Source organism: Rousettus aegyptiacus, unplaced genomic scaffold (genome assembly GCF_014176215.1).
Source record: "Rousettus aegyptiacus isolate mRouAeg1 unplaced genomic scaffold, mRouAeg1.p scaffold_m13_p_7, whole genome shotgun sequence".
Taxonomy (NCBI): Eukaryota; Metazoa; Chordata; class Mammalia; order Chiroptera; family Pteropodidae; genus Rousettus; species Rousettus aegyptiacus.
Window position 1 is genome coordinate 76,875,160 of NW_023416310.1, and position 20,556 is coordinate 76,895,715.

The 20,556-nt window shown below is 38.3% G+C and overlaps 1 protein-coding gene across 2 annotated transcripts in view; it reads left to right on the plus strand.

The window, feature by feature from the left end:
• The window catches only part of SLIT3 (slit guidance ligand 3), a 583,670-nt gene that overhangs the window by 105,978 nt on the left and 457,136 nt on the right, over positions 1–20,556 (plus strand). For both annotated transcript variants that reach the window (XM_036224942.1, XM_036224941.1), the window contains one exon: positions 1,723–1,794. In XM_036224942.1, the coding sequence (XP_036080835.1) occupies positions 1,723–1,794 (72 nt within the window). The remainder of the gene's footprint in view (positions 1–1,722; positions 1,795–20,556) is intronic.

A 20,556-nucleotide genomic window follows, 5' to 3' on the forward strand; every position in this document is an offset into this window, starting at 1 on the left:
TATTAGCATTCCAAGGCCCTCCTTGCCATATGGCAGGGTGGAAAACGAAGAGAAGGGAAGGAAAAGAACATTTATTAAGTAAGCTTCTAATTGTACTCCAGATCCTGGGCTAGAAAATTTGCACACCTTATTCTATTTTTATTTTCACAAGGACTTATGTGATTTTTTTTTTCTATTTTACAAATGAAGAGACTGAGTCTTAGAGAGGCAAACTGGGGAGCCCATGTGCCCTGCCTGATCCATACCCACTTCTGGCCAATTGTTGATATTTGGGAATGGGAGGGCTGATTTTTCAAAAGAGTTTCTTGTGGTGTGTGTGTGTGTGTGTGTGTGCGCGCGCGCGCACACGTGTGTGTGTGTGTATCAGAGAGAGATCCTGATTTTTAATTATTTGCAACAGACTTACAAGAATCTAAAATATCATTGAGCTCAATATATAAAATGCCTCATCCTTCTGACAGTCTGTAGGTCAGAAACTACATGTGTCCTAGACTAGCCTTTTCTTTGATAAAAAGTCAGTGTGTGCTGTGGCTCAAAGTCCTCTTCAGTTTTTCCTCCATTCAGTAAGCCCTTATCAAGTGTGTTAGGCAACTGTGTTAGGGCGGGGAGTTATGATGATGAACAGAAGGTCTTACTCTCTTGGTTCATAGGCACAGTAGGGAAGAGAGACCTGAGCATAAACACAAAGGCCAAAGTGTTAAGGCCAAGAAGCGCAGGGGGCTGTGAAACGTGTGGAGGTGGGGGCTGTGGAAGGAGTCACTCTGAATGGAGAGCTAAGCCTCTTCAAGGCTATTCTGGCTTCCTTTGCCTTTCCGCCAGGTGCTTCAGGGCACCTCTCTTCCTGCCTGATCCAGAGGGACCTACAGCCCTTCCTTAACTCCACCTTCCAAAGAAACATCCTTCAATCAGAACTGCATCCCCACTAAGTCCCCGTCAGCCACCAGGGTCAGCCCCTGATGGAAACTATGCAGTTTCATTGCTTCCCTTCCCGACCATCCAGCTAATTCATTTTAAGTTGCCATTTTTTAAAATTAGAGAAACAAATGTTTCATTGTATGCTCAATTCTTAGGATATGCCACATGCAGGAGCCAAACCCACTTAAACAGAGTGCTTAGGTTTTTAATCACCTGCATGGAAGACTTTGGAGGTCAGCCGAGCCGGTCACTGGGGAGCCCTAGCATTTGTGACCGTCACCCTCATGTCGGGAACAGCCAAGCCCTGGGCAAGGGAGTTCCTGGCACAGGGCTGGTTTTTCTTCGTCGCGGGCAGTTGTCCAACAATAGCTTCACTCTTTCTACTAGGTGACCCAGAGACAGAGTGAGCAGAGAAGGCCCCTTCCAATGAAGTATTTTTGAATCCGTAAGGAGGGAGCTCCGAGGGAATAGATGTGGATTATATGTGTGGTTTTCATAGGAAGCAGCTTTTACCTCTTTCTTTTCTGTACAACATCCTGCAGTGCTTGGGGGGACATTTGCTGAGAACATTCTTAAAATAGAGGCATGGAAACCAATCTGTCAGGTAGAAGTGTGCAGGCGGCGAAACCCTGGTTACCGTGACACCAAGCTGGGATGTGAGTTATCTTGTCCCACCATACTGATCCTGCCTGGGGGTCCCGTGGGTTGTGGCAGAGGCTGAGTGACCGTGCCTGCACGGCCCGCAATCTAGCCCGAGTGTCCCCGAGTTTCTCTTGTCCTTGACCAAAACTGCCTCTGTGTTTCTAGGCACCTGGAAGACAACCAGGTCAGCATCATCGAGAGAGGTGCCTTCCAGGATCTGAAGCAGCTGGAGCGGTTGTAAGTACAGCTCAACCTCCTTTTTTCAAAAACCTTTTTTTTTTTTCTTTTGGTAAATTTGGCTTCATTGCGACCTCGCTTAAAAAAAAAGTCTCCAATGTTTAATAAAATGTTTGCTATTATATTTAAAGCACATCAGATTCATGTTTCAGAGACACATAAATGCTTTTTCTTTAAAAGATGCTAGACTTGGCATCTGGGGGTGGCATTTCTTCTTCCCAGCCTTTAACTTCCGCCTGGTATTCGCATGTGGGGCTGGTTCTGGCTCAGGCCTAAGCCTTCTCTTTCGTGGGTGAAGAAGGCCCACATTTAGTGCCCTGTCATGGAAACCAGCATGAGAGGAGACCTCCATCCTCAGGCCCTCTCCTCCCTGTGCCTCCTCAGCCCCATTCTCATGGGAGATGAAGGGTAGCAAGTGCGCACAGCCTTCGGAGTGCCTGTATCTCCTCTGAGCCAGCATCAGCCTGTGGCAGGAAGCCCACACGTTTCCACGAGAGAATACATTGCCAATGGTTTAAAAATAGGCTGCTCTTCTGACTCTACCAGAGAGAGAGAGAGAGAGAGAGAGAGAGAGAGAGGAAAGGGGGCGGGATGGGCGATAGATGGAACCTCCATTTGTTTTGTTGATTAATGCTTTTGCAGAAAACTCTTAGGTCACTTTGATGAGGGAGGCTGCTCAGATGGTTAAGTGGGCAGCTTCACCTTTCTTCAGTTAATCACATCTGGCAGCTCATAACATCTGGATATTTGCTTTCTGCCCTCTGAGTGGGGATTGTCCCCAGGAGCACTGAGTCATGCTGGTGGGCGGCTTTCTTCCATGCTTGCCTCCACATCCTGGTTGACCCGACATTTCAGACTCCTTCCTCTGCAGCTGGGTATGGGCGGGGGGGGGGGGGGGGTGGCGGCTGCAACAGCTCACTGCTCCGCCGGATTACCCAGATGGATGGCCTATATTTACCTGTCCTAGTGTCAAATCTCAGCCACAGAGATGGGCTTGGGTAAGGTAGAGGGCCTGCCATCAACTTGTTAGCTTGGCGATCATTCCATCTGAGGCGACACAAGAATAGAAAGGAGTGTTACCCAGTAAAACCTTTACTCCCCACTCTGTTGTGTGAACCGTCTTCATTTATTGCTCTCCCGCCGAGTCGCAGGTCAGCATATGTTCTACTGCTGTTGATTTGAAAATAATGATATTTTTTATAAGGGAAAATAGTTGTGAAAATAATGAATATTGCTTGTTTCGATGCTTTTATTTTTTTAAGTGTCTTAAAACTTAAATTCTTCTCTTTATATAGATCAAAGAAAAAAATACAAGTATTTGTTTGACCTGGTTCCTTTGTATGAAATAATCAACATTTCTATTGAAGGATTAATATACTGTTCTTAGTGAAAAGGCCACCTCTTGCTTAGTCTTCTGATTAGAAGGGTAAATAAATTTCTAATTCATTAATTTCATGGTTGTTGGGAGGGGACTAATTGAGTACTTTGGACAGGCTAGGAACTGTGCCAGTATTTTATATGCTGTTATTTTATCCCCATAAAATTCCTGTGAGGTGTTATTACCCTCATTTTGCAGATGAAGAAACAGGCCCAGGGAGATGAAGCCAAAGAATTGTCAGGGGGAGCCAAGATTCAAAGCTACATCTGTCCAACATCAAAGCCCACGTCCTTTCATACTTCTTTGCTGCAGACATTAGATGAAGTGTGATCTTTAGCATTGGTCCTGCAAATAGCCTCTCACATACCCATTTAACTCCAGGGATTATCAATGAAATGTTTTGGCAAAGACATTTCTCTTTGGCTTGGTGAACATGGCTTAAATACCATGCATGTCTTGAGGACTGGGGACATTTGTGGGGCGAACCTGGCTCTCTCTCTACTTTGGCTAATTAGGAAGGTAAGGCTAGCTGCTGTACTGGATAAACCCTCAACTCTCATGGTTTAATAACCTTGTGGACGTTTACTTTGTGTTCATATCAAACCCAGTAAAGGCATTCCTGATTACTGGGCCTCTGTCCCCCAAGGAGAGACTCAGGGACATAAGTTCCCCTCCAGCCCTCAGCCCTGCCTTCTTTAAATCTTCACTTCCAAGGTACCAGTGCTTGTCTGCATCAAGCCAGTGGAAGGGAAAACAGCATGAAGGGTTGCACATGGGAGAGTTTCATGGGTGAGACCTGGAAGGAATACATGTCACTTCCACTCTTACATACCTTGGGCTAGCCCTCAGTCACAGGAAACTGCTGGGGATGCTAGAAAAGGTAGTTGAGTGATATGCCCAGGAAGTAGAGGAAACAGGCTCAGTAAACAGCTAACCGGCCTCTGACTTCTGCTGCAAGCTGAAGAAGTGCTTGGTCAGGAAGGATGGAAGTCTAGGCAGCTGACTAGTATGCACAGCTGGATAGGCACCCTCATTTAAGGCCTTTCACTGTCGCAAGAGGGAGTGAGTGTGACATTATCCTGACTGGTGTTAATCTGGTTTTATTCAGTCTGTCCCCAAACAGACTGAGAACTGTAGGACAGGAAAATACAATATATTTGCTATGAACAACTAAAAAAGTAGATGGTCGATTATTCCACCTTAAGCTCTCACCCCTGACTTACCATATGTGTGCCTCTATATTAGGTGGTAGATTAATCTTCATTGGTCATATTCTAGAATACAGGCTGGAAATCATATGAATTTTGATAATTCATTTCTGGAGTATTTATTTTTATTCAGAAAGGTTATTATTAGTTTGATCTCTCAAGCCTTAATGGGGAAAGAGAGAATTTTGTTCTGCAGATCTCAACTCAATATCCCTCCATGAAAGGATACCTGCTCCAGACTGAGTTAGGGTCCCCTCCTCTCATAGCACATGGCTATCCCTCTTGAAGCACTTATCACACCATATATTAATTCCCCATTAGCCTGATTATTTTCCCCCAAAGAATGAGTATGTTGAGGCCAACAATCATTTTCCATTTAGCAATTAATCTCAAAGTCTTGCACAAGATATTATAGTAAATGCTTGTGGAATATTTATCAAATACTTGGGTTTTTGTTTTATGCCAGTAGTTCTGAATTGGGGCCATTCCACCCCCCCCCCCCAACCCCAAAGGAACATTTGACAATGTCTGGAGACATTTTTGGTTATCACAACTGGAGGATGCTACTGGCATAATATGGGTAGAGGTCAAGAATGTTGCCAAGCATCCTACAATGCACAGGACAGCATCCAGAGCAATGAATTATCCAGTCCAATATGCTAATAGTGCTAAGGTTGAGACACTACACTTTACCTATTGCATCAGATAGCATCTTAGGCACTTCACATATGTCATCTCATCTAATTCATACATGTCTCTGACATGATGAAATAAAAAATTTGAAGCATTGCCTATGAAGTATTGTTGCCAAATATGTTTACCCTAAATCTGATTAAGCTCAATCTCACCTCTTGTTTCCAGCAAGTAGATAAGATAGAGGAACAAGTTAGATGAAACTAAGAGGAAACAAATCCCGTAGGTGGGACATTCTATAAGATAACTGCTCCAGTCTCTTTAAAAAGATGTCTGGAAAGATATCACACATGAAGTTTGGTGTGGCTCTATTAATAATGGATAAAATAGACTTTAAAACAAGAAACATTATAAAGAGAACTATTTCATAAGGATAAAGGAGTAAAGACATACATAAAGCAAATTTTGACAGAAGCAAACAACTGTAGAATAAACATTCTTTTCAAGTGCATGTGGAATGTTTATCAAATACTGGTTTAGATATAAGGTCCCAACAAATGTCAGAGAATTAAAATCATATGGATTATTTCCTCTGACCACAACAGAAATATACAAGACATCATACAAAAACAATCAAAAATTTAAGAATATTTAGAAATTGAATAATATACTTCTAAATAATCTCTGAGTCAGAGAACGTATCACAGTGGAAATCAGAAGATATATTTTTCTGAATGTTAATAAACACAATGTATTGCAATGTGTGGATTGTAGCCAAAGCCACACTGAGAGGAAAATGTTTAGCCTTTAAGCTATATTACTCAATTTATGATATATGTTATGTATAGTATATATTTTAAAAGAAGTAAGGATAAAATTTTGATGAATGTATCCATCTTAAGAAGCCAGAGAAAGAGCAAAGTAGAAGGAAATCAGTAAGAGCCAGAGTATCTGAAATATATGTGTGTGTGTGTATATGTATGTATATACATACACATTTGTGTGTATATTATGTATATACACGTATGTATATGCATGTATATACACATGCGTGTGTATATTAGAAAAATCTAAAAAGCGAAATGTTCATTCTTGAAACAATAAAATTATTGAAACTGGCAAGACTGATCAGAAAACAAAGAGAAAGCTAAATTACCAGTATGAAAGATAAAAGAAAAGGGAAGACAAAACTATGAATTTATAATTTTACAAAGATTACAAAGATAGTAAGAACAGATTTTGAACAACTTTATTTCATTGCCTTTAAAGATTAAGTAAAATTGAGAACTGAAACAAGAAGTGATAGAAAGTCTGTATAGTTTCATACCCATAAAAATAATTAAATCTTTAATTAAAACCTTTCACCAAGAACATCTAGGCTCAGATAGCTTCACCACCTAAGTAAATTCCACCTAAGTTTTAAATAATATTGATTTATCATAAACTTATTCTGTATAAAGAATATCTGTCATTTCAACAGTATAGCCTTTACAGCTAAACCCAACAAGGATTTTTCAAGAAAAAATATAAACTAACATATTTCATAAGTAATTTTACAAATTTCCTAACAAAATATTAGCAAAACGAATTTGACAATACATGCAAAAGGATATGCTGCAGCCAAATTTGGCTTAGTTGATGAAGGCAAAGTTGGTTTAATATTTAAAAGTCCTCCTCCCAAATAAAAACGTGCCGAGCAACTGAAATAGCAAAACCAAAGACACACAGACAACAACTACAATAAAAGTAGTTGGCAGAGTATCCCAATAAATCCCCATGCCCCAGTAGAAGCAGGTGGGGAAAAACAATGTATGGTTACAAGAATGTTATCACATCCGTGTGGGGGAAGGCAGAGGGAAGGCGAATGAAATTCTTACGGCCCTGAGAACAGATCACTAAAGTTACCAATGTATACTCATTGGAAAACACAGTGCTCAATCTGAATAAAACCGCCAACTTGGAAGGGAGTTTGTTAAGATCCACTTCATGGGGAGTGCAGAGGAACCATATATGATAATGACTTAGTATTTAGAGTGTTCCTGGATGTATAAACTCTTCAGACTAACCAAAACAAGGCTCCTTTTTCAGTGAAAGGCCTAGCATTGATAAGAAACTCATGGGAGTAGTTGATTAGAACAGAAAAAATGGTAGGAACAAAGAGAACTTCTTGATGAAGGTATGAGCAATCACTGAAAGAGTCATATCTTAGAAAATATAAGCCATATTTTTCATTAGTTTGCAAGAAATACCAATAATTAGCTCTAGGTTCTTGAAAGTATAAAAGCTATCACTTCCTACCCCTCCCTCATAAAACTAGAGGGAATTTCTTTTATTTAAGAAATAAATAACCAAAAGGATTATGACTAAAACTCATACAAAGTTTTTTTAATAAGAAAAAAATTTTCAAAAGAATAAGAAACTTTCTTTTAATAATGCCCATCATAGAACAGTGAAAACATGCAAGAAAGAGCTATTCACAAACAGATGAAAAAACTATAATAGATTAGTTCAAAACTAGCTATACAAATTTAAGATGATATAAACTATAAATACTATATAAAACTGAATTTGAAAAACTCAAATTAGATGATTAGATAAGAGATTCGAAAGGAGGGGTGAAGAACTCAATTTAGAAATTAAAGAAATTATTTCAAAATGCTGCCAATACTGAAGAAAAACAACAAATGGAAGAATTACACTATCCAGTTTCAGACTTACTATAAAGCTACAAGTGATCAAGAAAGTATTGGTCCAGGTGAAACAACAGACATATAAATTAATGGAATAGAATGGAGAGCCCAGAAATAGAACTATTCAAATATAGTCAACTGATTTTTAACAGAGGTGCAGAGACTATTCAATGGAGAAAGAATAATTTTCCAACAGATGGTGCTGGGACGATTTGATGTTCACATGTGAAAAAATTGAACCTAAATACAAACCTTCCTTACTTTTTACACAAAGTTAAATTTCAAATGTATCATAGTTCTAAATATAAAATATAAAACTTTAAAACTTCTAGAAGAAGACATAAGAGAAAAGTTTGCGAGACTTTGGGTTTGGGGATGAGTTTTTTTAATGCAACACCCAAAGCATGAACCATGAAAGAAAAGAAAAAGAATTTTATTAAAATAGAAAACTTCAGTTTTGTGAAGGACACTGTTAGAATAAAAAGACAAGCCACAGACTGGATGAAAGTTTTGCAAAACACATCCGATAAAGGACTTATGTATACAAAATATTCAAAGAATTTTCAAAACTCAACAGTAAGAAGACAAACCACCCTGGCCTCACCCCAAAAAAGAAATGGGCAGTCGATTTGAACAGGCATTGCACCAGAGAAGATATATAGGTGGCAAATAAGCATATGAGAAAATTCTCAACATCATTTTTCATTAGGGTAATGCTGATTAAACAATGAAATACTACTGCACACCTATTAGAATGGCTAAGGTTAGGGTTAGAGTTAACAATGAGATACCACTGCACACTTATGAGAATGGCTAAAACACTGAAACCTGACGGTACTAATTGTGGGTGAGGAGGCAGAGTAACAGGAACTCTCATTTTTTGCTGTTCAATAATGCAAAATGCGAAAATACAAAATGGTACAGCCACTTTGGAAGACAGTTTAGCAGTTTTCTTACAAAGCTAAACAGAGCTTTATATATTCCAGATCAGTGGTTGCTAGGGATTCAGAGAAGAGGGGGTGGAGTGTTGAACACATGCTGCCTGGGAAAGGAGGGGCTTAGGGTGGTGAAATGGTAGTTACATGGCACACACGTATCAAAACCCATAGAATTTTACAGCACAGAGAGGGAGCCTTAATGCATATGAATATTTCAAATCTTTTGAAAATTGGAGGGTCCTAAGATGGAATGTAGCCTGTGATGACTCTATGAGTCAACCTCATTGAAGGCATTGGGAGAAAAGGTAGATTTGGAAATGAGTGGAGTCTGTACGACTAAGACCAAACGAGAACAGCATTAAGTACTATACTCTAGTCAGTAAGTCGTTTCCCACAGGGGAGTGAGTTAACAATTGTGAAATCACTGTGCATGTATATTGCAATTAAACAATGGATGGTGGATGGTGGGAACAGGTTTCTCACTATTGAAATGGTAGTTACAGAGAAGCAATGCAGATAACTATAGTGATTCATGTGGTAATAGATTAGAATTAGAGTTGGGGACGTGAGTATGAACAAATGTTTAGCCTAATGTATGTACTTGCACTTAATACAGATTGATATAGACAGAACTATTTATTGATATGTGACTATACATAGGTTTGTATACAAGCAAATATTTCTTTGCTCTGTCAGCAAGAAGGCCTAGAAGCAATAACACGGCCCTAGCAATGAGTGTCCCTAGGGCCCAGATTGTGGTTTCTAATGCCGTTCTCCAATAAAAAGAAACTAAGACATCTTGAAGAAATAGGTTGATTCAAGGGCTGGGGCATGAGATATGTTGGACCAGAAAGGAAGTACTCAAACAAACTAAAAAAAACCGCACAATTCCCCGTCCCCGAAAAAACAACTCACACTTACGACAGTATGTCAAAGGATTTAGGAGCAAACTGAAAGAGATTTAATGGCCAAAGCTGGAAAAATTTGGGCAACAAAATAAATATATTGTATTATAACCAAAGTATAAATATCCACGAGTCCACTGATATACATAAATGATTAAATATATAAAGAAATGGGGAGATGAGAAATCTCCCATGCAGAAGAATTCTAAGTAATTTATGTAGATTTTCTGCCAATAAGAGGGTGGAGCATAACTCCCCACTCCTTAAATGGGGGCTTCGCATAGTGACTTCTTTCATAACTAGTGTATGAATAGAGTAGGGATAGTATATATGGCACACACTACCTCAGCCAGGTGATCAAGGTGAACGTCAAAAATGATGTCATATTAATAGTATGTATCTTTTACATGATGAAATGAAAATAGCAGTTTACATCTATGATTCTCATCTCAAAAAAAAAAACATTAGACAAATCCCAGCTGAGGAACATTCTAAAAAAAAAAAAAAAACACTTGAGTAGTCTTCTTCAATACTGTCTAGGTCATCAAAAACAAAGACAGTCAGAAACTGTCACAGTCTAAATGAACATAAGGAGACATGACAACTGAATGTAATAGGGCATCCTAGATGGTGTCCTAAAACAGGAAAAAAAAAAAAAAAAGATCTGGGTTAAAAATTAAGGGAATCTGAACAAAGTATTGACTTTAATTAATACTAACACATCAGTATTGGTTCTGTGGCAAATGTACTATACTAATCTAAGATGTTAGTAATAGGAGAAACTGTGTATAGGGTATATGAGATCACTCTGCACTATCTTCCCAACTTTTATGTAAATCTAAATTGTTTCTACTATAAAAAGTTTGTTTAGGAAACAGGTGACTATACCAAACTCTGCTTGAATTACAGATTCACAAGTAAAATAAATGTTACTGTTTTATACCAAAAATACATATATATATATATATATATATATATATATATATATACACACACATACATACATACACTAATCTAGGTGGAATTCAAGAGCAAATAAATGTAATGGATAATGCTGTAAGAGAAATGGAAAATGGCAAAACGAATATTTTAAAAATCAGTAAGGAATTAATAAAGAGGTAAAAAAGGTAAAAAAAGGATTTAAGAGGAAGTTATAAATGCACAAATCAGTCTAAGAAGCTCTAACACTTATAATATGACTCTCTGAGGAAGAAAACTAAAGCAAACAAACAAAACAAAACAAATAGTAATAAAAACTTCCTGAAATAAAAGATAGTTTGAAGGTCCACATTGAAAGGGCCCTGAATGCTTAGAAAAATAGATCCCGAAAGTTTAAACCAAAATACATTCAATAAAACTATTGAATTTTAAAGGAAAACAATTCTTAAGCACATCCATCAGTTAGACACTTATATGGGAAGATTTCCAGCATACTTTTGAAACCAAAGCCAGAATACAGTTGAATAACTCTTTAAGGAAATAAACTCTAAACCAGAGATTTTATAAAATGTAAACCAGAGCAATGCATATGTGTGTGTGTGTGTGTGTGTGTGTGTATTCAAGTGTAATGACAATAGACTAATATGAACATTCCGGAACTTGGGCATAATAATGCCCGTGGAGCCCTTCCTAAGGAATCGACCAGTGAACAAGTTTCATACAATCAAAAAAGTGCAGAGACACTGGCATGAGGACAGATAACAGTTTGCACTTCCAAAGCCCCCAGGAGTTAGGTGGGGATCCGTAACTGAGTTTTGGGAGTCTGTGGAATAAGAGAAGTGCTGTGTTCTCCAGGGTCCTCCATGCTGGCTCTCTTTCCCTGCGCTGGCTAAGTTGACAGTACTCTAAGAACTTGAAGGATGTAGACACACAAACTGAAGGGATTCTGGGTCCCTGCTGACATGCACTTGGCTATGACATAACAAGCAAACTTCTGTTATTTTAAAAATAACAATATATTCATCTCATTAACAGAATAAATGAGAAAAGTCATTTCATCTCCATAGATGAAGAAAAAAGTATTTAATAAAATATAGCACTAATTCACAATTTAAAAGCATTTAAACTCTTAAGAATAAAATAGAACTTATTTACATAAAACCTAAAGCAAATGTCATAGTTTATGATGAGATATTAAAATGTTCCTCTTGTGTGATGCCTGTCATCATGACTTATATTCAACATTGTATTAGAAATCCTGGTTCTGGCAATTATAAAAGAAGGAAGGAAGGAAGGAAGGAAGGAGGGTGTGGCAGGGGATAGGGAGGAAATAAGGAAGAAAAGGGAAGGAAGGAAAGGAAGGAAGGAAGGAAGGAAGGAAGGAAGGAAGGAAGGAAGGAAGGAAAGAAAGAAGGAAGGAAGGAAGGAAGGGAAAAAAGGTATAAGGATTGGAATGGAGGAAATACGATATGTCATTATTTGCAGATAATTATGTAAAGGCAAACCACAAGACACAAGACAATCTACAGATAAATTGTCAGAATTCCTAAACAAATTTTCAAGGCCACTGGATACTAGATCATTATACCAAAAAATCTAGATAACTCTATATACCAGTGACAAATAGTTAGGAAATTTTTAAAAATATGTTTATAATAACACCAAAAAATATCAGTTTCCTAGGAATCTATCTAATGAAAGATGCACAAGACCTTAACACAGAAAGTGATAAACATTACTAGAAGAAATGAAAGATGACTCAAATATGTAGAGAGATATATTATGTTCATGGATTGGACAACTCAATATCTCAAAGATGTCAGTTCTTTTTAAACTGATATATAGATTTAGTTCAATCCTAATCAAAATTCTAATAGGTTTTTATAGAAATTAAGATGGTTCTAAAGTTTATATGGACATGCAAAAGGCTGAGAAGAACTAAGACAGTCTTGAAGACCCAGATGTTGAAGGACACTTGATTTATAACAAAAGTGTCACTGTGAAGCAGTGTGAATGATCTAATAATTGTAATAGAGTAATTGGATATGCACAAATTACCTTGCCCCCCCCACCTCATGCCATTCACAAAATGAGTTTCAACTGGATTGTAGATTTACTCGTGAAAGAGAAAATAATAACACTTTTAAAAAATAACATAAAATATCTGCATGGTTTTGGGGTAGTTGATATTTCTTAAGCAGAATACAGAAGGCATTAAACTTAAATAGATAACTCAGACTACATTAAAATAACTTTTATTCATCAAAATACATCAAGTAGGTGAAAGAGCATGTCAGAGTGGATGAAGATATTGGCAGCGCATGCACTTGACATGGGGCTAATGTTAAGAGTACATAAAGAACTCTTAAAAAATCAATAAGGAAAAGATAAATGACAGTAGAAAAATGGTTAAGAGTTTTGAGGACATCCAAATGATCCATGACCTTATGAAAAGATGCTCAATGTGTCATTAGTCCTCAGAGGAATCTAAAATAAAACCACACTTACATACACTGCATATCCGCCAGAGTAGCTAAAACAATGTGTTTATGATGTGAAAAAAACCTGCATTTATTAGACTGTTGTGAGACTAATTGATATAGTTACTCTGGAAACTTTTTGGTATTGTCAACTAGAGTTGAATACACACATACCCCATGACCCAGCAGCACGTCCACTCTTGGTTATTTAGCCCACGAAATGATATAAACAAGAATGTTCATAGCAGCACGACATTAGCCCCAAACTGAAAACAGGCCAAATGCTTGTCACCATGAGAAAAAATAGGTTGCAAGTGAAAACAACATAAAAAACTGCTATATGTGACAACATGATAAATCTCAGAAACAGAGTGACAAAACCCAAACATAAAAGACTATATATTACCTGATTCTATTTATGTAATCTTAAAAACAGGCAAAGTTAGTCTTTATATTAAAAGAGTAGTGTTTCTCGTTGGAGGGTTGTAAGTGAAAGGGACAGTAAGGGATTTTTGAGATGTATCATCGTCTCTTTCTAGATACAAGTAAAAGTTTGTGTTTCTGTTCACTGGGTGCAGAAGGTTTAAAGCCCTATAATTTTGATTTGTACATTTTTCTGTATATGTGTTACACTACAAAACATAATTTATTGAAAAAAAAACTTTAGAGGCAGATATAACAACCAACTTTAGTGCATGGCTCTTAATTGAAGCATGGTTTAAAGAAATGAATGTATAAAATAAAATTTTGAGACAAATGGAGAAATCCGAAAGTGGACTGGATATCAGATGATATTAGGGAATTATTAATTTTGCTAAGTGTGATAGTGGTAGTCTAGTTATATAAAAGAATCTCTTTAATTTTTTGAGATGCGTGCTGAAATATTTAGAGATCGAGTTCTCAAATGTATATAATTTACTTTAAAATGGTTCCATAAAAAATAAAATAAGCAAATATAGCATAATAAAAACAATCAAATTTAAGTGGAGGGCATGCCAATGCATTTCTCCTTTTCCATATGTTTGAACATTTTTGATAAAAACTTTTTAATGTATTTTTTAAAAATTATCGTGTGTTCTTTTCACAGAGGAAAAAAACTAAGAAAGTTTAAGTAATTTTCCATGCTGATTTGAATACAGGACTGTTCTGAATTCAGGAAAAGAAAACACAACCATCAGGAGCTGGAAGGAGATTGAAATATTATGTTATCCAATTTCCTCACTTCGCAGACAAGGAAACAAGCTAGAGAGGAATGTGACTTCTATGAAACGCTAATGCAGTGTGCAGTGTTTGAGGGGTTGAGTTGCCTTGGCATTAGCTTGGTTTTTCCAAACAGCAGAACACAACGGTGTCCTTAGCTCTAACCTAGAGTTCACATTTACCCTTTAATTAGTTGTAAAGTAAATAATTATATATTTAAATGCATATGTGTGGCAAATATATATATTTAAATTATTGTGAGGGTTATTTTGTTCCTGGTGCATAGAACCCTGCTTGTCCTCCCAGCACTAGCATGTCTTATGCTCCTTGAGCTGGTCGTTTAGAGGCCAGACCCCCAAACAGCCCATGAATGTGGCTTTTTCTTCATTTGGCCTCATTTGTGTCAACATCAAAGCCTGACCATTGTTATTAACTCAGAATTATGGACAGGGTTTTCTTTGTGAAAATTTATCGCCTGCAGTATCTGCACTTAAATTACACTAAGTCCATGAAAAAACCCCAGTGTCTGTGTGGGTTTTATAAGCTGCCAACACCAGAAACACTACTGTTGACAGATATTTGATTGGTTTATATAATTATTTCTTATATTTAAAAAAAAAAAAACATCTATCTGGGAATATATTCTCCTTTGGTTACTTAAGAATTGCAAAACAGACTGAAGGGGAGCCATAAAATTATGGAAATCTTAAAAGGAAAAGGAAAAGCTGGGGAAGATTTTTTGAGGCCATCGGAAGACCCGGGCAGGACTGAAGGCCTGCAGTCATAAACCAGCCCTAGCTGATTCTCTGCCACCAAGCTCTTCTCTGGGTGCATAAAAAGGACTAAGGCAGACGAGGAGAAGGGTATTGAAAGACTTAAACCTAAAACTTTCAAATTGTCTTATAGTAAAGGATGGGGCTGTCTCCCTTGAGAATAAAACTCAGAATATAAGTTTAGTGATGGCAGGAATTTAATCAGAGAAGTAGGAAGAAAGTATAGCAGAGTAGTAAGAAACATGGGCTTTAGCATGGTGGCCCACACTTACATGCTGCTTGATTTTGGACGAATTAATGAACCTCTCTTAGCTTAGTTGCCTCCTCTATGAAACATCTATATATCAACCTCATAGCATTGTCAGAAAAACTAAATAGCATACATGAGAAGAATTTAGGAGCATATCTGGCTCATAGTAAATGCTCATAAATATTTCACTGTAGTCTCTGAAGTAGAGCTGAAAAAAATAACTGCCACGTGTTCCTGGAAAATCTCTAAGACGAGGAGTTGGAGGAGGCAAGAACATCAGGGGCTACTCTCTAGAAGTTTCCATGGTCCCTTAGATCTGCTAATTTAGAGTGAGTTTGCAGCTCTTAAAGGTTAGAGCATGTTAGGATTCAAACCTACATAAACCATCTCATTTCATTTACCAGCCGCGAGACCTTGGACAGGTTTCTTAGTAGCTCCGGGAACCATCTGTTAAGTGGGGATAATCATTGTTTGAGTGGCATTGCCTTTTATGCAGAGGCTTGTTTCTAAAGTCGGCACAAAAGATAAAAAAGGAAAATATTCAGAATTATTGATGATTCTATCTCCCATAAACAAGACATGTAAGGACATTTTATACTGAAAAATACCACTGACCACTAGAATTCCCATCAACAAAATGCCCACCATGAGCAGCACATGGGGGCTGACAGATCGAGAAAAGAGTAGATTCACTTCTCTAATCCAAGGGCATTTGGGGGCACAGGTTCATTGAGCAGAATGGCTGGTAGGACCTTCTGTACCTGATATTTCTCACTTCTTTGATTTTTTTCAGAGTGCCTATACCTCACTCACAGGCTAGATGTATGTGTGGCATGACTTTACTGTCCCACATCATGGGCTCTCATGAAATTATCCATGGGAAGTGCTTCCACAGTGGTTGACACAGTGATCACTCAATATATTCTCCATCCTCCTGCACCCTCCTTCTCTTGCCATTGAGGGCCAAGAGTGATGTGTTAAAAAGGGAGCAATTTATTTGACTAAGTGAACCAAATGATGACATTTTTACTCACTGGATTTTTTATATCTCTTAGGCCAAACTTCATGCCAAATACATACAAATGGTCTTCCTATCTTTGTTCTCCCACTAAAAGTTGTCAAAGCTTTTTTTTTTTTTAATCAGAAAAATTAGCTTAATCCTATTTTCTGTCTGATAGGAATGAGGACGTTGTCAGAAAGTATGTATCTACTAACATACTGTAAAAAGGCAGACAGACAAAACAATGCAAATTATCATTAATATTTCTGTTATTCTCCTAGTGGGGGGCCAGCCACATAACCAGTTTAAAATTGTACCCAGTTCTTCCCCTGAATGCCTTGAAAATCAAAGGAACCATTTGTTTTATTCTCTTTATATCATTTTTTTGGTAGAATTTAAATATCTGAAGAACTAATTTCATCATTTCAAAATGTAACAAGGAGAATGGCGTTAAGCCTGAGAATGTCAGTCAGCTTTGAATCTCAAAATGCTTGTACTTCCTCCCTCTGTGTATGTGCGTGCACGTGTGCGGGTGTGTGTGTGTGTGGCTTCTCCAAGATGTGGAGGTTTGGAATAAAAATGGTAATTGACTTTTAACGAGAGAGCTGAGAAAACTGCTTCTGTATATTATGTGGCTGTGAGCTGGATTTTAAATGTTTGATTAAGTTATTAGAGTGTTTTGCTTTGGCATAATGTACTATAAATTCATGATTGCCGGCCAAAGCAGTTAGTCAGTAGAGAAGAATAAATTGTTTTGAGAGGTGCTTCAAAACCTGGATTTTATTCTCTTGGAAAGGCAGGGTTTTAAATAAATCATGTAACACAAACGAGAATTTCCATAATTAAGGTGCTAACTAGGAAGATCCCTAGGAGCTTTTGAGTGGCAAAATGAAGAAGGACATTCCGGGATGCTTTCATTTTCTTCTGTTTCTTTTTAAATTTATGTTTTGAGTGTGCTACTTCATTTTTAGGGGCCCAGAGACCAAACAGCAGAAAACAAGCACACATTAACTATAAGTTGTTAAACAATTTATCTTGGAGCTGTGAGTGCTGTAGGGAGACAGATATGGTAAACAAATGTGTTTGGAAAAAAAAAAAAATTTTCCAAGACACCTTTACTTTACAGCGCTTCAAACAGTGAGAGGCCTCTGTTGACTGCGCCCGTGTTATTACTTAGAATTTCTCTTTGGCAGTCCTCACGCCTGTCACCGAGCAGTTTCACTCCCTGACAGCTTTCGTGTTTTCGGAGCATGTCCTCCTGCTTCTGTCATTTAGGAACTCTCTCTTAAATGGCAGCACCCCTCTCTAGGGGACTCTTTTTGGCTCTTGGCCTCAAACCTTCTCCCCAAGATTCTTCCAGCTGTTTCCTCAAAGTCCCACAGCCTCCCTCAGCACTGCGAGGCTCTTCTCCCAGGAGTGCCTAAATAAATAAAGTAGGATTAAATGTATGTGATTGGTTCTTGTACTACTTTATTTATTTAATCTATGTACATACTAGAGAACTTTCTACTGTACAGTGTATAAATATACCATTTATAATTGATTAAGTAGGGCAATTGTGGGCATTTCTAGACAAGCATGCCATCAGGCCCTCTGTTGGGAGCCTGGGCACATACTATCACGTTGTTTTTATGAGATAAAGTGATGTCAAGTTGGGACTGCAGCCCTTTGTAGAAGAGCGTAGAGAGCTGCCCAAGTGGTATTGCTAGAACTCTGGTTTTTGTTGGAGATGCGTTTAGTGATTGGGCACACACGCTGTGTCTTCAGGCGGTCCGCCTGGACTCAGGTTCTCCACAGGCCAGCCATGCAGCCTTAGGCAAACGCCTGAATCTCCCATCTGTAAAAAGAATAGAATTAGCTACCCTAGAATTGTTGAGAGGGTTAAATGAAATAATGCACATTTTGTGTCTAGCAAAGCACTGACAAAGTAAGGTAACTGATTAATATATACTAGCTGTTAATTCTATGATCATCATCATGATCAGATTTAAGTGACATTTTAGTATATAAAAATCTCTTCCAAGAATGGAAGCAAGTATAAATTCGAAGATAGACTATTTAGCTATTCCTTAACTAATGAATGCTCAAGTATATGCATCCTATATATGCTAATGGCCATCCAGGGAGGCCACCCCAGTGACCTATACACAGCAACACTCCATCTTCCCGGGGGCTTCCATGCTTCCCATTTACCTGTTGTCTTGTAGATGTGCTGTTGCCTGGGACCCACCCTTTTCCAAGCTGGTCCCCAGGTCCCATAGTGTGGGACTGTCTTGACAGTACTGAAGGGTGCAGAGGGATGTGGGAAGTTCAGATAGTCACTGCCACTCCTCTAGTGTTAGTGTCCATCTCATTGAAGCCTCCTCTTCGGCATCCACATTGTAAGATGTCAGAGAGAATCTAGGCCTGGATCTTAGCAAAAATGAATCTTACTTGGGTCTTTGAGCATCCCGAGACCCACCATTACTACCTTTATAGATTGTGACATCATCATCTCTTGCTTGAAGGACCACAGACTTTCTCTCTTACCTGTCTGCTTCCGCTGTGACCCCAGGGAAAGTCTCCATACCAGGGTTAAAATCATTCCTCAGCTTCCTTTAGCTCTTAAAATCATCTTCAGTTACTTGTCATGGGCCTCAGGGGTCTGGCCTCACCTCTCTCTCCAGTCTCCCTCTGCCCCTCAACTTTCCTCCTCTTCCTCTCCTACTCACTCAGTAACCGCCGTTCATCCTTCAGCTCTCAGCAACAGGGTCACTTCAGAAAAGCCTCCCATGCCTCTCCAGGTGGTTAAATTCCTCTCTCACACATTCTTATTGGACTCTGACCCATTGTTCACCTCATTCGGTATTTATAGATTCCTTAGTGATGCTGACGTTTGTTTCCCTCATTAGACTATCAGCCCCCTGAGATGGAAGCCATGTGTTTATGCTCAGAACAGCATCACAAACACCTAACATTGTGCCTGGCCAGAACCCGCCCCTATTAACATTTGTCGTGCACTCAAGCAGTGTCACTAATAATTCTAGTACTTTGGAAACCCACATACAACACTGTTAGAGGTGCAGCCAGACCTGAGAGTCTTCGGGTTACTCCTCGCCATTTCCCTTCCACCTCCAGTTAGATGGGCTCTGCTGGGCGCTCCTCCAGGGCACCACCCCTAGCGGGAATGACACCCATCCAGAACTTCATTCTGGGTACCTACCTGTTACAGTCTTTATCTTGATAACTGTTCGTACACTGATGTCAGTGAAGAACCCATCCATTCATGAAACACCTCATCTAGAACTGCCTTCACTGGTCCCCAGGCTGTGATAGAAGACCTGATATATAGTAGGTATAGTACCTCAAACATTTTTCTTAGTAGCAGTTCTTTTTTTTTTTTTGATTGAGGTATCACCTATATAAAATAAAAAATATAAATTTTGAGTGTTATATTACTTTTTAGAGTGCATATTTCATTTTAAAAATTGGATAACTTTAAACCTATACAATTTTATTAACCAATTCACCCTAATAAATTTAATAAAATACATTTTTTAAAATGGGTAAACTATTTGGAGGAAGGCGAATAATTATAGTATGTTAGTAAGGTGGGCAATCTCCTATTATAGTAATTTTCTATATATCATCTAATTTGTATAGTGATAAATATACTCTTATGCATCTGGCATTCATATATTTCCTTATTTAATCTTTACTGTAACCCTATGGGGTACTGATTATTATGCTTCCATTTTATGAATAAAGAAACCGAGGTCCAGAGAGTTTAAATAATTTGACCAAAGTCTCATTGCAAGACTTGAAAGTAGCCCTTGTTACCTGCAAGTGGATGATCTTGCCATTGCCTGATCCTGTGTACCTTCTTAAGACATAAGTGGTAAAGATGAGATGTGTTTACAAAGTCAAAAGCCTGCTCGCTCTGCGTATTTTGTGCACGGGCTCTGAAGATAGCCACAGAGGCGGAGGACGCATCTCTCAGCCCTCCCTGTTCTCTGCAGCCTCCTCCCTTCGCTCGCAGACATCCCTGCAGATGGCCTGGGAGACACACATGCAGGCATTGCTGCAGAAATGGATCTCTGAGTCAGCCCTTGGGGAAAAAAGGAACCTCTTTGCTGGTTTTATTTTTCTTGGTTGATTTATTTGACAAGGACCCATTTTGTACATCATTTTGGAATTTCAAAATCTTTTTTATCTCCAAAGGTCTCTCTTAAAAAAAAAAAAAAAACAAAGAAAAAATAAAAGAGAGACTATGTATGTTACTCCCCATGCGATGCTTTCTAAACTCTGAGCTCTGCCTTTTTATTTTCTGACCCCGAGATTACACAGGCAGCAGAACAGGGGCTGAGCAGAGCTACATCCCATCATGTG